Source organism: Poecilia formosa, unplaced genomic scaffold, assembly GCF_000485575.1.
Source record: "Poecilia formosa unplaced genomic scaffold, Poecilia_formosa-5.1.2 Scaffold187, whole genome shotgun sequence".
Taxonomy (NCBI): Eukaryota; Metazoa; Chordata; class Actinopteri; order Cyprinodontiformes; family Poeciliidae; genus Poecilia; species Poecilia formosa.
Window position 1 is genome coordinate 945,233 of NW_006800126.1, and position 14,977 is coordinate 960,209.

At 39.0% G+C, this 14,977-nt stretch overlaps 2 protein-coding genes and 2 non-coding genes across 4 annotated transcripts; 2 read left to right on the plus strand and 2 right to left on the minus strand.

Annotated features, from left to right (window-relative positions):
• Positions 1–2,891: 2,891 nt before the first annotated feature.
• Positions 2,892–2,974, minus strand: trnal-cag (transfer RNA leucine (anticodon CAG)). The gene has a single exon. It is a non-coding gene; the product is annotated as a tRNA-Leu (tRNA).
• A 496-nt stretch (positions 2,975–3,470) lies between these two features.
• trnat-ugu (transfer RNA threonine (anticodon UGU)) lies at positions 3,471–3,543 on the minus strand. Its single transcript has one exon. It is a non-coding gene; the product is annotated as a tRNA-Thr (tRNA).
• Positions 3,544–3,572: 29 nt separating this feature from the next.
• LOC103147687 (cholesterol 24-hydroxylase-like) lies at positions 3,573–8,409 on the plus strand. The gene is made up of 15 exons (XM_007566149.2): positions 3,573–3,872; positions 3,960–4,037; positions 4,249–4,330; positions 4,440–4,513; positions 5,178–5,264; positions 5,415–5,553; positions 5,651–5,761; positions 5,851–6,013; positions 6,483–6,548; positions 6,770–6,842; positions 6,918–7,002; positions 7,126–7,236; positions 7,565–7,653; positions 7,751–7,817; positions 7,991–8,409. The coding sequence occupies exons 1-15, from the start codon at positions 3,724–3,726 to the stop codon at positions 8,138–8,140; spliced, it is 1,524 nt and encodes a 507-aa protein (XP_007566211.1). The 5' UTR covers positions 3,573–3,723; the 3' UTR covers positions 8,141–8,409.
• Positions 8,410–9,081: 672 nt separating this feature from the next.
• LOC103147688 (cholesterol 24-hydroxylase-like) lies at positions 9,082–14,280 on the plus strand. The gene is made up of 15 exons (XM_007566150.2): positions 9,082–9,749; positions 9,839–9,916; positions 10,074–10,155; positions 10,293–10,366; positions 10,495–10,581; positions 11,722–11,860; positions 11,945–12,055; positions 12,124–12,286; positions 12,432–12,497; positions 12,776–12,848; positions 12,932–13,016; positions 13,109–13,219; positions 13,524–13,612; positions 13,736–13,802; positions 13,891–14,280. Exons 1-15 carry the CDS (start codon positions 9,601–9,603, stop codon positions 14,038–14,040), a joined length of 1,524 nt encoding a protein of 507 aa, XP_007566212.1. The 5' UTR covers positions 9,082–9,600; the 3' UTR covers positions 14,041–14,280.
• The last annotated feature ends 697 nt before the right edge of the window (positions 14,281–14,977 follow it).

The following is a 14,977-nucleotide window of genomic DNA, read 5'->3' on the forward strand; positions in this document are numbered from 1 at the left end:
TTATTATTTTTCTTATTTATTTTCTAAATTTAGACAGGAAGTAATGTGGGTCAGTCCACTTTCTATAAGTGCAGGGGCCTGGTGAAGGACCAGCAGGCATTTGGGTTTGGGGCTGATGGTTTTAACCAGAGCAAGAGAGGTAGCATGAGAACAAATGAAAGTTTGATCTCTGTAATTGTTTGGTGAAAGAGGAAAATAAATCACCAAGAACATTCAATAAGTTGGACATTGAACCTTCTTTTGCCTGTGTCGAGAAACATGAACCCAGTGCTTTAGTAGTGGCTTGGTGGAACTTTTATTGGATGTTTGGCTTGGCAAACAATCAGAAGTGGTTCTGTGACTAGAAATAGAAATTCGCCCCTTCTTGCATCTTGACAGAACTAACAGAAACTAAACTGTTTATAGATTTGTATCATGGAGAATTTATCAAGCATCAGTTTTCTAATCTTTATTTTAAGTTGTATTTAATAGGTATATCTAATAACAAATAATGGCGCTACTAATATTTTCGTGACAGATTTCTCCTTATCCTGTATTGGGATAAAATGGTTTTCTGGACACAATGAATCACACAGCGACCAATAGGCGCTGTCCAGTCCAGTAATACATATCAATTAGCAGGAGTATGAAAGACGTAAAAATAATTAACTATACTACATTAAGAAATTGCATTTAAACCTCGGTGCTACATGAAGCTCATTTTGAAACAATGCAAGTTAAAAACAATATTTCTGCCACCCCTGAAAAAATCCCTGCCCCCCTTGAATATTTTTCTAGATTCGCCCCTGCAGACACACTACTTCCAATCTGACTGGGGTTCAGCTGTTTTCTATTGAAGAATGGGCAGCAAGTTTAGTGTCTAAATGTGCAAAAGCTGTTGGAGACATAGAACAAACGATTTGCAGCTGTAACGGCAGTGAAAGGTGGTTCTACAAAGCATTGAAGGCATTTTTATTTGCAAAAACGTGTAAATCGTGTATCACTCTTCTCAGTATTTCCTGATTCTATACTACTTTGGGTTAGCATATCACCCGAAATGTCGATGAAAGGCATTGAGGGATTGGTACACACATGTAAATTTGGGGAGTATTTCGACAATCGCAAGATTCTGAGGAGCATGTGCATATGTGAGCTACAGTTAGCAAAGTAGCTTGTTCAGAAATCTTTACCGGTGAACTCTCAACCAAACCAATTTGTCCCCAAGCCTTACCAGTGAAAGGTTGTGTCTAAACTTGTCAGAGTGGTTTATATGTGCCTCATCCTCTGTTGATTTGTTGTAACTGAAGCGACAACTGATGACTTTCTTGTACTTTTAGAACATTTGGATTTATTTTTTTTTGTTGTTGTTTATTATTGTCCAAACTCCCCATCTCAAGCCGTGGCAGGTTTTCTTTTTTTTTGAAGAAGAAGAAGACCAACACTGAGTATGATAACCCTAACACTCGACACTGAACATCAATATCCACAGAGAAGTCTGAATAACTTGCATTCTTTGGATGAACCAGACTCTACAAACTTTTGTTTGTTTACTCATGTCCAGAGGGAGTCTTAATTTTCTCCCAACTAGCACTCTCTGTTGATAATATAATCAAAAGAAAGGCCAACACAATACATTTAGATGTGAGGGGGGGGGTTGCCTGCATTCAGTTCTGCGGCGGCAGCCAGCCAGTCATAACAACATCAAACAGCCCCCGTAGCCTGCAGTGCTTACACGGAGCCAAGACCCTGGACCAGAAATATGATTGCTCCATCTTTTTAAGATAAGAATGCAGACAAGCTTAAAAGTTATTGCGGACAATATGTCCAGGTATGAGACGGCCATAAAAGTTGAAGAGGCTGTATCGGGCTGAACAAAATTGGAATAAAGCGGTGGTTAAGATCAAGGCAGGAATCTTGATATCTTGTCTTAGATCAATATGAATAATCCTCTTGTTTTGAAAGGAAATGGAGGGAACGAATGCCTCATCGCAACACACAGGTGCGTTTTGATAGAGAACACAATATGATCGGGTCTGCTGCTGCGTGTATGCTTTCCTTCCAGCCAGTTCAAGAAGAGGACAGTGAAGGGAGAATGGAACACCACCACCTCCTGGTCTCTGTGAGTAAGTGCAGTTAATGTGTCCTTGAAGTACTTCACTTATAATTAGTGAGTTATTTATAATCACTATAATTCTGTATGACATCAGAAACTAAAGACTTGTGTGTGGGTGCCTGTGATTGTGTGTTAAAGTGATGCATTGAGCTGGAACACATGGATCAGCGAACACTGTGTGTCATACTTGACACTGTTTAGCACTTGAGTGGCCACATGGCATGTGAAACTGAAAAAAAGTTGCTCCATATATTAATAAATGTTCTTCCACAAGCGAGAAATCAGTTCATGGGTCAGACAACAACTTTCCTGCTTACGTGTCATGGCTCCGTAGTTAGTTTTTACCATTTAAAAATCCACCTAGTGTTCAACCAATACATTCACACGAGCAAAATAAATAGCAAATTGGAATTGCAATGTTTATTTGCATCACCTGGTCCATTTCCTTCTCTACTCTTCTTTTGCAAGTATGTGTAATTTTCTGGGCTGACTCAGACAATTACTGTATTTTTTTCAGCATCTTTGGAGATGTGTGCAATTGCATGAGCTAAAACTGGGTTTGTCAGCTTCACCAGCCGAGTGATAAGTAAAAGGGAAATTATGCATAAAGCACGTAGTTGCATGCTGTGGTTGGCAATATCAAACCTCCTAAAAGGTGAAATTATCCCCTGCGTCATGTGCAGAATGAGCTGAAGTGTAACTTTTATGTGAAAGCGACATCGTTTTTTTTTTTTGTTTGTTTTTGCTAGTTACTATGCTGACATATTACTATTTCTAGGATATACTAGCAAAAAGTAGTTGTCAGAAGTGGGATTCGAACCCACGCCTCCAGGAGAGACTGCGACCTGAACGCAGCGCCTTAGACCGCTCGGCCATCCTGACGATATGCCCCATTGTTTTCGCACACTTATTTCACAGACGGTGCCTGTAGTCGTGTGTAATATTTCTATTTGTCATTTTGTGGTGTTGTATACTTTATTTCCGAAAATAACATGTACAGTATTTCATTTTTACATTAAAATGCACAACTTTTAGTTAAGTCATCTACCTTAATGTAAATGTCTTTACAAGTCTGAGAATTTTGCCTCGTAGTTCCAACTAACTTCCTCGTAACGTAAGATAATACTTTATTGATTCCCTAAGGAAGGGGAGTTTGTGTTTGTCCCAGCATAGCACACAATAAAAATTAAAATAAATAAAGTAATAAAAATAAACATAAAATGCATACCATCCAACGAAAACGGTCAAGAACAATTCATGCGGCTTGCAGCATGACCGTAATGCAGGACTATTATAAGTGCTTTCACAAAGTAGAAAACTCGAAAAAAACTTTCTACATCCGTCTTTACACCTGTTTAAAGAAAAGAAATCACCATGCAGGCCCCAGCGAGGATCGAACTCGCGACCCCTGGTTTACAAGACCAGTGCTCTAACCACTGAGCTATGGAGCCTACTACACCACTATACTACGTCACGTACAGTAATGAACGCCAAAACGAGAGGTTGCGTACTGGTTTTATGTAATTGTTGTCTGAGAACTACCCAGGAACTAACCATTTATCGCCCCACTGTGAACGGGTTAGCACTCCCTTATTTGAGATTAATCGTGCTCGTCGCTGAAAGTGGCATTTATGGCAGTGTTTGCTGTACTTTCGAGTGTCGGCGCAACAGTTTTTGCATGGCTGTTCTTTTGTCTTTTCATTGCATTTCTCGCCTACTGTTTTTATATCAAATACATTCATATGAAATATGACCACATACCAGGGCCGCCGAGGAACAGGTAAGCCGAGTTCGCTGGAACATTAGTATAGTTTACTAGCATAACAGTCGTTCACTAGCCACAACTCCTTATTTTTATCCCTTGAAGTTTCTTCTTGGGACATTCGCCGACGTTTGTGAGGATTATGAAAAATGACGGAATTGTGCACAACAAATTTTTGGAGTGGTAAGCTAAAGTGTATCTTTGTTAAATGATTATTTCTTGGTGGATAATAGCAAACAAATTGAAAGGTATCACGTTTCGCTTTGTCTGTCTTCTGTCTGGTCTCAATATGTTAGCTTAAAATTTCCCGGAGAAACTGCTCGTTTGTCACGGAAATGTCATAGTTTTATGTGTGTTTTTTTGTTCAAACTTACATTATTCTTGTCATTTACAGGGCCGAGACTTATGGGCCTGTTTACAGAATGAATATCCTGCATTACATTATCCTGGTCGTGACCTGTCCAGAGGCAACTAAGGTAAACACGTTAGAGAAAGCGATCTTCTTATGCTACATTTTAATACTTTGCCTTTTGACTTTGTGTAGATGAAATCACACAGTCAATGCATACATTTTTCTGTTTTCAGGAAATCTTGATGTCCCCTAAGTATCCCAAGGATCGATTCCTCTACAAGCGAATGTTTAATCTCTTTGGCCAAAGGTAGTTCAATGTCATTATTGTCTTTTGAATCGTATTACATATACACCAAAGAAACAATCAGGTTGTGAAACTGGTTTTACTTAAACTGTTAGAAAAAAAATTACACCAATTGACCTTTTATACATTTTAACAAGTTCCAACCACAAACCTCAGCATCTCTGACAAATCAGCACAAAATTCCTGACTTTGAAGTGAACAGCATAGCTTTTGCAACGTCTCACAAATAATCTTAGAAGTGTGGCGTGCTTGTGTAAATAGTTCACTTTACTTAGATACTGCAAAATGAAATCCAGTACAACCAATTCACCTTGGAAGTTGCGTAATTAGTAAAATACTTGGATAGTAAATTTACAAACTGTTATTCTAATGTCTCAGAGGATTGTTTTACATACAACATCCTAGAGCACAAACATTAGGTCAGAGGTTATGACAAACTACCTGTTGTTGCAATTACAGCTGCAAGTCCTACATCTCTACCAGCTTTGCACGTCAGATGTCTAAATTGTTATTCATTCTTCTTGGACCAAAAGAACAATTTTGGTCTCATCTGATCTGACCTCGTTCTTCCACATCATTTAAAATCTTTTATAATACATTGAAGTCTGTGGTTATTTACATTCCAAATCATATTCTTGTCGTTTTCTTTCACCGGTCGCCTTCCCAGGTTTATAGGCACCGGTCTGGTCACTGCAATCGATCATGAGACGTGGTACAAACAGCGACGCATCATGGACCCTGCTTTTAGCACCTTGTAAGTTAGTCTCTGAATTGGTACTCAGAAATCACTTGTCCGGTTCATTTGTACAACACATCTCTCCAGTTTGGATTCGTTCCACTGTCTGGTGACATGAAGTCTGAGAGGCTTTAAGGGACGTTTCTCAGTCTGAATCTTCTCTTTCAGGTACTTGAGAGGTCTAATGGGGACCTTCAATGAAAGAGCGGAGAAACTCATGGATAAACTCTCAGATTTAGCTGACAGTAGCACACCGGCCAACATGCTTCAACTTGTCAACTCTGTCACGCTCGATGTCATCGCTAAGGTACCGTCTGTATTACATCCCCTCCTTCGATGTAAGACGTTCTGATTATAACCACACTGCTGTCGTTGTAAACATGTGTTGCTTTAACATATTCCAGGTTGCATTTGGAGTTGATTTAGATCTCCTGTCCAACAACTCGCCTTTCCCCAAAGCCATCGAGACTTGTCTGAAAGGGATAGTGTATCAAGTCAGAGACTCTTTATTCCAGGTAACGCTTTAGATTTGCTTTAAATGAAGTTTATGCGAACAAAACCCCCTCCGCCTCACATCAAGGTGAAACAAACTCTGCCGTTCCAGTTCAAACCAAAGAACTGGCCGTTCATCGACGAGGTGAGGAAAGCCTGTCGCCTGCTGCGCACTACCGGAGCTCAGTGGATAAGAGACAGAAGGACGGCCATGCAAAACGGAGACGATGTCCCGAAAGACATCCTCACTCAGATCATTAAAACTGCTGCTACAGGTGGTGATCCAGTCTCAATAAAGGATGAGATTTAGAATTATTTGGTTTTACAAATTGCGTGAATAAAAATAGAATCCACACTGCTTTCCTTTTAATCCTTTTTCTTATTATTAGACTTTTACTGCTCCCTTCTTTTGGTCACTATCTTCCTCTATCTCAGCATTATGTACACTCGCTAGCAGCATTGTACTGTACAACCATTTTGTTCACCTTGCTTGTCTCTCTTGCGACTATCCTTCTGTTACAGCTCTCCTTTGACATTGCTTTGATCTCAGGTACTTCAACTCATCCACCTTCAGTAACTCCTCCACCTCTTACAGTATTTTTTGTTTCTGCATTAAGCATCTATTTCATAAAGAATTTTGTTTCTCGCTGCTTCTAGATCAAGCAGATGAAAACGTCTTTTTCCTAAACAGCAAATGCCAGAGTGGATTTATGGCTGACATGTCTGTTGCTTTTATTACTGCAGAGAAAAATATGTCTGAAGAGGATGAAGAGTTTATGTTGGACAATTTTGTAACATTTTTTATTGCAGGTAAGTTTTTTTTTTTTTCCTGGTGCAAGAAATGTATTTTATTCATTCCCATCCACTACGGGGTGCTGTAACATCATCTGCATGCGTCCATCCCACAACCTTTTGCCTCTTTGATGTTATTTTTTTTCTCTCTCTTGCATGTATGCCACACATCTACATTTGACTTTATATGAACACACAGTTTACAACGTAGAGTGTTTACTTTGAAACCTGGTGTTTAGGTCAAGAAACGACAGCCAATCAGCTAGCGTTTTGCATCATGGAACTAGCAAGACATCCTGAAATACTGGATAAGTAAGGAAAAAAAACAGACAACAGTTTGCAATATTGGGTGAAGCAAGTTTTTAAAATAATGTCCATAATTTTCAGAGTGACCAAAGAAGTGGATGATGTCATCGGGATGAAACAGGAAATAAGCTACGATGACCTGGGGAAGCTAGTTTACCTCTCACAGGTACTTGAGAGAGCCTGGATGCTTGTCTACCACTAAACATCTGCTCATTGTGTTTAACTAAATAACATGCAATCTTGATTAAGCAGTTTATTCAATGTGAAGAGTTTACATCTCATACTAAAGGTGCTGAAAGAGACACTAAGAATCTACCCGACAGCTCCAGGCACGTCTCGGGAAATCCATGGAGACATGATCATCGACGGTGTCCACCTGCCTGGAGGTTTTACCTGTATGGTGAGTCTCACCAATCATATATTACACAAAATCTTACCAAGTATAATTGGTCTAGTTTCTTGTACAAATATCTTAGTACAGTTACAGTAAGAGAAAACAAATTTACAACTAGTACTTTCTCATCAATTTTAAGGAATTAATGACCTTAAACAAACTCACATTTCTTGCTGAAAAGCTACTTGTAAGTTAGTTTTGTCTTATTTCCGGTGTGCTAAGATATTTGCACTAGAAAGTAGACTGGAATGACTTGGTAAGAGTTTGTGTTTTTACAGTGTTTCTGTTTCGCCACCACTTAAGAGAAACGGTTTACTTTCATGTGACATTTCAGCTGAGCTCCTACGCAATGGGGAGGATGGAAAAGTTCTTTAAAGAGCCTCTTAAATTTGATCCAGACAGATTTCACCCAGATGCTCCTAAGTAAGTAAAAAAAACAAAAAACAGACGTAACATGATACCAGCTTTATATTTCTTTTAGAGAAAGGAGGACATGTTTTCTCTTTTCTGTTTTTACAAGGCCCTATTACTGCTACTTTCCCTTCGCCCTCGGTCCACGGTCATGCCTGGGAAAGAACTTTGCTCAGGTGGGTCTGACAGAACAAAAAAAAAAAAAAAAAAAAAAAAAACAATAACTTGCAAATTTACCCTCCTTAAACTTTTTCTCTTTCGTCATGCCACATCCACACACTTACAGAGATGACATATTGCAGCATGGTGAAATGTGTCATCCCAGCTCAAAGGATTGGTTTGTTTTCAGATGGAGGCTAAAGTGGTGATGGCAAAGCTTCTTCAGAGGTTCGATTTCAGCCTCATCCCAGGGCAGACCTTTGACCTCCAGGACACTGGCACCCTGAGGCCAAAGAGCGGAGTGATCTGTACCATCAAGCACAGGAAATATAAAAACTAAGTGATGCTAAAGGTTTCTGCCACTAAAATTAAATGAAAAATAATCCTAACTGTTAAGTTTCTTCCCCTGCCTCAGACTGAACAGAAACTGATTTTTTTTATCTTGCACTTTTATTGTTGTGATTAAGAGTGTTTTTATGTAAACTTGAAAATAGTTTGTCTTTAATTAATATTTTCAACAATACTACACCTTTTGTGCCTCTAACAATAACATATAAATATCAGATGCTATCAGCGCATATCAATAAAACTAACTGTTATTGTAACTGATAAAATGTTCTTTGTTTTCTTTCCATGTGGTTAATGTTTTTTCTCCATGTTGTTTGCTGTGTTAAGATTTTCCTGAAAGTGTACACACGGGGGCGCTGTAATCTTGTTGGCAGAATGAAGTAAGCATTTATTTGACTTCGTCATGGGAAACCATACTGTTTTTAAAGCAAAGGTACGGTCCAAAGTATACATAAGCAAATTTGGACCGCAAGAAAGCGCACAGCGAATAACTTTCTAAGGTAAGTTAATGTTGGGAAAGCAAATAAAGGATCAACTGTACGTTATTTATTTTATTTTAGCAAACTTTGAGTAAGAAGGCTGAAAGGAACAAAAATTGTGATTTCAGACTCGTGGCTAAATTATTTTTTGACAAAAATAATAATAAAAAATGTTCCTAAATCTAAAGCTTATCAATACAGCAACGAAAGGGTTTGTCTGAAAAAGAGCAGTACACAGTTTCTAAATTATCTAGAAATTCTTAGTTTCTCTTTATTCTGAGAATTTCTATGGAACATTTTTTAAAATGATGGTGCAAATAGGGATTCTTCATAAATGAAGAAAATTCCGAACAACCCCGAACATCCTTGAGATGAGAAATTAAAACATAACGTCTTCAGTCAGAGGCTTCTTTATAATCCAAACTGCAGCAGGAAGAGGTCCCTCCTGCCCAAAGCTGTCAGCCTTGACAACTCATTGTCTTTTGTGACCAATAAGGATTTAAATTGAATTGAATAAAATTAATGTCTACTAGAAGGATTCTACTTGGGCAACTTAAAATTTGCTACGATTGTACTTGTTGATGATTATGAACTGAACAGTGGAACATCATGGCATTGTACTTATTGATTAAACGTGTGTCATTTATGATGTATTTTTGCAAAAGAAAGATCAAGTTCAAATTTAATATGAGTGGGAAATTTAGGAGGCAAGTGTGCTGTTAGAACAAGGCTATGGAAAATTCCCATAAATTTTGCCTCTCCAACTACATCATCTAGTAAACTGAACAAAGAGAGGAAATTCCACTTCATATCTGATTACTGAAATGATTCGCTCTCTACAGCACCACCTACCTGACCTGAAATGCAACATGAACTTTGATTACACTATTTCTGTTTCAGAGTTCAGGGGGAGTGACCTGGATTTGATCACTATTTACTGTCCGTGAACAAGCTCTCAGCTCAGTTTGGGAAAATGGCGGTTTTCCACCTCCTTTTGGGTTTGCTTGGCAAAGCCCTCATCCTGTTGTGCTGTCTGCTCTTCGTCGCCTTTCTGGGTTACTGCCTGTACCTCAGACACATTCACATGAAATATGATCACATACCAGGGCCGCCGAGGAACAGGTAAAGCCAAGCGGGGTTGTGTTTGCTACCGGTCTCTGCGAAACATTACTTCTGACTTCCTCTTTTTCCTTTTTCCTTTCTCTGCACAGCTTCTTCCTTGGCCACTCGCCAACCCTCTTGAGGATTATGAAAAAAGATGGACTAGTTCATGACAAGTTCCTGGAATGGTAAGCACAGGAAGTTCACACAGAGCTCTAGTCCACTGAGCTTTCCAGGAAATTTCTGCTTCACTAAAAGACAATCTCTAATCAGTTTACAGTATAAAGGATTCTAGTTGCATGTGTGCTTTCTTCAAAAAAGTAATCGTTAACATGTCATTTTCAGGTCTGAAACTTACGGACATGTTTACAGGTTAAATTTTCTGCATTACGTTACTGTGTGCGTGACCTGTCCAGAAGCAACAAAGGTGAATATGGGTGTGTGTGTGTGTTGCAAGAGAAACGGTGTGAGAGTTCAGGAACAATGAAAGCACGTCTCTGCAAGTGTGAAACCAGAAGTATGTAAATCTGTATTTATCCTGTATTTCATTGGTTCTTGTTTCAGGAAATCCTGATGTCCCCAAAGTACCCCAAGGACAAATTTGTCTACAAAAGGCTCTTTTATCTGTTTGGTCAAAGGTTGTTCTTACATTCATTGAGTATAAAAAATTTTAAAAAAGACTTTCTCTTTTGGTGCTGTTATCCATTTAGTTTGTGAACCAGAAGTTAAAAGCATTACATTGAAACTAATCCTTTGGTTTTTACAGGCTTTTTGGCAATGGCCTTATAACAGCTCGGGATCATGACATGTGGTACAAACAGCGCCGGATCATGGACCCTGCCTTCAGCAGCTTGTGAGTCATTCAGTCTCTGTTTATTATTTGATCTTTGAATAATTGTTGTCAGGCATAAGAAAACAAAACAATTTGGGGGGGATAAACCTAAATCAATCTCCCTTTTGCCACCACCACGTTTCACATTTCTCCAGATGTTTGTCATATCCGACTTCTGGCTAATCTGGAGGAGACTAGCCAGAAGTCTAGTCTCCTCCTAGACTAGACTTCTAGTCTAGTCTAGGACTAGTCTAGAAGTCCTAGACGTCTAGGACTTCTAGACTTAAATAATGCCACTGTTGGCTCTTTTTCAACAGTGGCTTTATTTAAAGGGGGGAACTATGTAAATTCAACATATATTATTTACTTTATATCACTTTATAATGTTATCCTATCATCAAAAACATATTTTTAGTGTTGGTCTGATTCTTTCATGCATCCCTAAGGAATTCTTGAATCTCCCATGCCAACCATTTGGCGGTGACTAAACGCTCGCTCCCAAAAAGCTCCGCCCATTTCCACAAAGCTCCTCCTGGGAGCTGCGGTCTCCAGCTGAACTTCTGCCCTACAGAGCTTCTCCTCCAGACTAGCCAGAAACATTTAGCAAACACCTGTTGGAACTGCGAGTCTGCTGAGTTCATCATGCAAACTACTTCTCTGTCCAGAATGGTTGTAAACAACATAATTGAGAAGCATTGTTGTGCTGAAGGCGGGGTGTCGGAAAGAACAACAGCTTCTTAAAGAGACAGAGGTCAATTTTAAGTCCCCTAGTCAATTTTATTTTAAGTTGTATTTTATATATACAGGATTTTACAGCTATAAAACGGCACTATGTACCTAGAAAATACATCATTCTGCCTCTTTAGGCTACTCTCTCATGAAGGACAGATTTGTAGAGGGCAGCAGTATAATGTGTCACTTTAGCTTATCCAGATTCATCATTGGCCTCTTGGCTGCTTCTCTGATTAAAACACCTGAAAGTTTGTTTCTTCTTTTCATTTATTGCTGTTATCCACAGCTCCATCTTTGTCTATCACATTTAACCCCAATAAATTCAACAATTTAGTGGTGAGAAGTTGGGGGGCAAATGTAAGCAGCATGAATACTTTTGCAAGGTTTCTTCTATGCGTGACGTTTCTTGGTTTGCATCTTTTCTTCCAGGTACTTGAGAGGCCTAATGGGAACCTTCAATGAGAGAGCAGAGAAACTGATGAATAAGCTCTCAGAGTTAGCCGATAGCAACAAAGAGGCCAACATGCTGCAACTTGTCAACTGCGTCACGCTCGATGTCATCGCTAAGGTAAAATTCGACATAAATCCTGCCATAGACTCTGACCGTCTGGCTTAATGAGAAAAATGTGTTTCTTTCCCCGTCAAACCTCAGGTCGCTTTTGGGATGGAATTAGACCTCCTGAAGAATACTTCACCTTTCCCCAAGGCCATCGAGACTTGCCTAAAAGGGATGGTGCACTACGTTAGAGACGTCATGTTTGAGGTAACAGTTCAGTTGAAGAAGAGCTCTTCAACGATCGAGGGCGCTGTAACTGGAGTTTTCTCTTCCAGTACAACCCCAGGAACAGAACGTTTGTTAACGAAGTGAGGGATGCCTGTCGCCTCCTGCGCACAACCGGAGCTCAGCTGATCCAAAAGAGAAAGATCGCCATGCAAAACGGGGAGGAAGTTCCGAAGGACATCCTCACGCAAATCATCAAGACTGCAGCCACAGGTGGGAATGAAAAGATGGATGATAAGAATAACCGTTGCTCTAACGCAACATTCATCATTGGGTAATTTTACACAGCTTAGCATGTGGAGTACTTCCCACAGTATCCAAGATGTTGGTTGACTTGTCAATTTTCTCCTTGTTCCAGAGGAAACCATGACAGAAGAAGATGAGGAGTTCATGTTGGACAATTTTGTGACATTTTTCATTGCTGGTGAGAAGTTTTAATTCTTTACCATGATGGTTTCTTTACTCGTAAAACTGCTTGGTTAAATATAAACTTAGATTTGATATAGACTGATCCTGCTCTAAGTTGACTTAGCAATTCGCGTTTGGGTTATGGGTTTGAGTCAGCACACCGGGATAGGCTATGATCACCAAAAGAGGGTTAAAGTGAATAACTACGTTACATTAAAATCTGCAAAAGAGTAGGTTTTTGACTAATTGGGTTTTGGATCATTGTAATGTGATTCTAAAGTTGCCGCTTTCTAGGTCAAGAAACAACAGCCAATCAACTTGCGTTTTGCATCATGGAACTTGGAAGACATCCTGACATCCTGGAGAAGTAAGAACCAAAAATTAGCTCTGTCATTGCTTGTTAGTGCAGTTAGTGAGCCATGATGTTTATGCCGTGATTATACTTTACAGAGCAAAGAAAGAAGTGGATGATGTCATTGGGATGAAACAAGAAATAAGCAATGATGACCTCGGGAAGCTGATCTATCTCTCACAGGTAACTTTTAGCTGCTACTTCTATGTCTTTATGCACGTTTATATCTAATTTCTGTCTTTATTGACGTGTTTGTTTTTGTAATTGTTGCTCAGGTGCTGAAAGAGACTCTGAGGATCTACCCGACTGCACCAGGAACGTCCCGTGACATAGAGGAAGACATGACTATCGATGGCGTCCACATACCTGCCGGAGTCAACTGCATGGTGAGTCCCTTGCTGTTGAATGTCCCTCATTAGAACAAAAATATGAATTATTGCAAAACTAAAGACAATAAAGTCACAACAGGCAATGTCGGTGAGTTTGTGGCTCCACTTATATGACTTTGCACATCATGGCTTGAATTCATGGATCTACTGTCTGCTTTATAGTCCCTTCCAATGGTCTTCGTACCACTTGAACTTCTTCACACTTACATAATAACGTACAACGTACATAACAACATCCCAATGTACTTATTTGGGATTTAAAGTAAAATCTCTTTCATTATTCTGGCACTGTCATACTCAGTTTAGCACCTATACCACTGGGAGAATGGAAAAGTTCTTCAAGGACCCTATGAAATTTGATCCAGACAGATTTCATCCAGATGCTCCAAAGTAAGTAATACACAATCATTGCATCATGCCAGGTTGTTTTTTTTTGTTTTCGGAGTGACTTTTGCACATCTTTGTCTTGCCAGAAATAAGAAGTAAATATTCTCTCTTATCTTGTTTTACAAGGCCCTATTACTGTTACTATCCCTTTGCTCTGGGTCCACGGTCCTGCCTGGGTCTGAACTTTGCTCAGGTGGGTCAGACAGAGTCAAGATATTGTGCTACCCAAAAATACAAATGGTACATATTAAGATAATAAAAAAATACCTATGTGTTTTCAGATGGAGGCTAAAGTGGTGATGGCAAAGCTGCTCCAGAGGTTCGATTTCAACCTGATCCCAGGACAGACTTTTGACGTCCAGGACACTGGAACCCTGAGGCCAAAGAGCGGAGTGATCTGCACCGTCAAACACAGGAAATATAAAAACTGAGCGATGCTAATGGTTTACAATAGAAATCACAGCAGTCCATGGGATAAAAGATGTTCATAATGAACAACAAATTTCTTTGCATATTTAAATTTGTTTGTGCATGCATTAATCTTTCAGCTTGGTTATTTTTTGCCGATTTAAATATCTAGAAAAGTTTATTTTGGGTAGAATGTGCTGGTTATCAGTTCACTGTAATTTGACTTCCTGACAACGCACACATGGGGGCGCTGTTAGCTTTTTTTTTTTTAAGTGAAAGCTGAACAGCGTCTGTTAAACGCGAACAAAACTAAAACTCCACTTCAGAACTGTTGAAAAGAGATCTACCCTTTCAACAAACTGCATAGGCTGTAGTTGTATAGGAGTGATAACATGTGATTGTTACTCTATCACTTTCTCATGTATGTAATGAAGACTTTGTGGCTTGATGTTCACAAATGGATGAAACCAAAGATTCAATCAATTTGTCACTCCTTTTCCTGAGACATTGCAATTTTTTACTCAATTTCATGGTTATAGTTAATGTGATTTTACTTATACTCAAATTTGTATCATGTGAAAGCCGGGTTGCAAACACATCCCCCACATTTTTTAGTAATTTTTTAACATGTAATTAATTTTACCGTTTCTGAAAATGCTTTAATGGAAACAAACAAACACTGAATTTTCTTTTTTTCCTAAGACATCTTCCCGCTGATCTGGATGTTAGACATACGAAGTCTCTCCTTTTGCCTATTTTTTTCTTTGCTCTTTTCTGTGTATCGGTCTTTGGTAATATTTGACTTGATATGTTTTGCTTTTGCTTTCTTGAATTTACAATAAACAAATATATAATTTTTGTTTTGGTGGAATTTTCAAGTAAGTTAGCTCAGCAAACGGAAGCTTGTACATTGTCTGCACTTCATACTTTAAAATAGACACCCTTATGTAAAATTTTCAT

What these genes read in the sequence shown, in the direction of transcription:
- LOC103147687 (XM_007566149.2), top strand. Translation starts at nt 3,724, where the DNA reads ATGGCAGTGTTTGCTGTACTTTCGAGTGTCGGCGCAACAGTTTTTGCA. An exon ending in CCAGGGCCGCCGAGGAACAG is followed by an intron (nt 3,873 to 3,959) that starts GTAAGCCGAGTT and finishes TATCCCTTGAAG; the next exon opens with TTTCTTCTTGGGACATTCGC. An exon ending in TTTCACCCAGATGCTCCTAA is followed by an intron (nt 7,654 to 7,750) that starts GTAAGTAAAAAA and finishes TGTTTTTACAAG; the next exon opens with GCCCTATTACTGCTACTTTC.
- LOC103147688 (XM_007566150.2), top strand. Translation starts at nt 9,601, where the DNA reads ATGGCGGTTTTCCACCTCCTTTTGGGTTTGCTTGGCAAAGCCCTCATC. An exon ending in CATGACAAGTTCCTGGAATG is followed by an intron (nt 9,917 to 10,073) that starts GTAAGCACAGGA and finishes TGTCATTTTCAG; the next exon opens with GTCTGAAACTTACGGACATG. An exon ending in TGGGTCTGAACTTTGCTCAG is followed by an intron (nt 13,803 to 13,890) that starts GTGGGTCAGACA and finishes ATGTGTTTTCAG; the next exon opens with ATGGAGGCTAAAGTGGTGAT.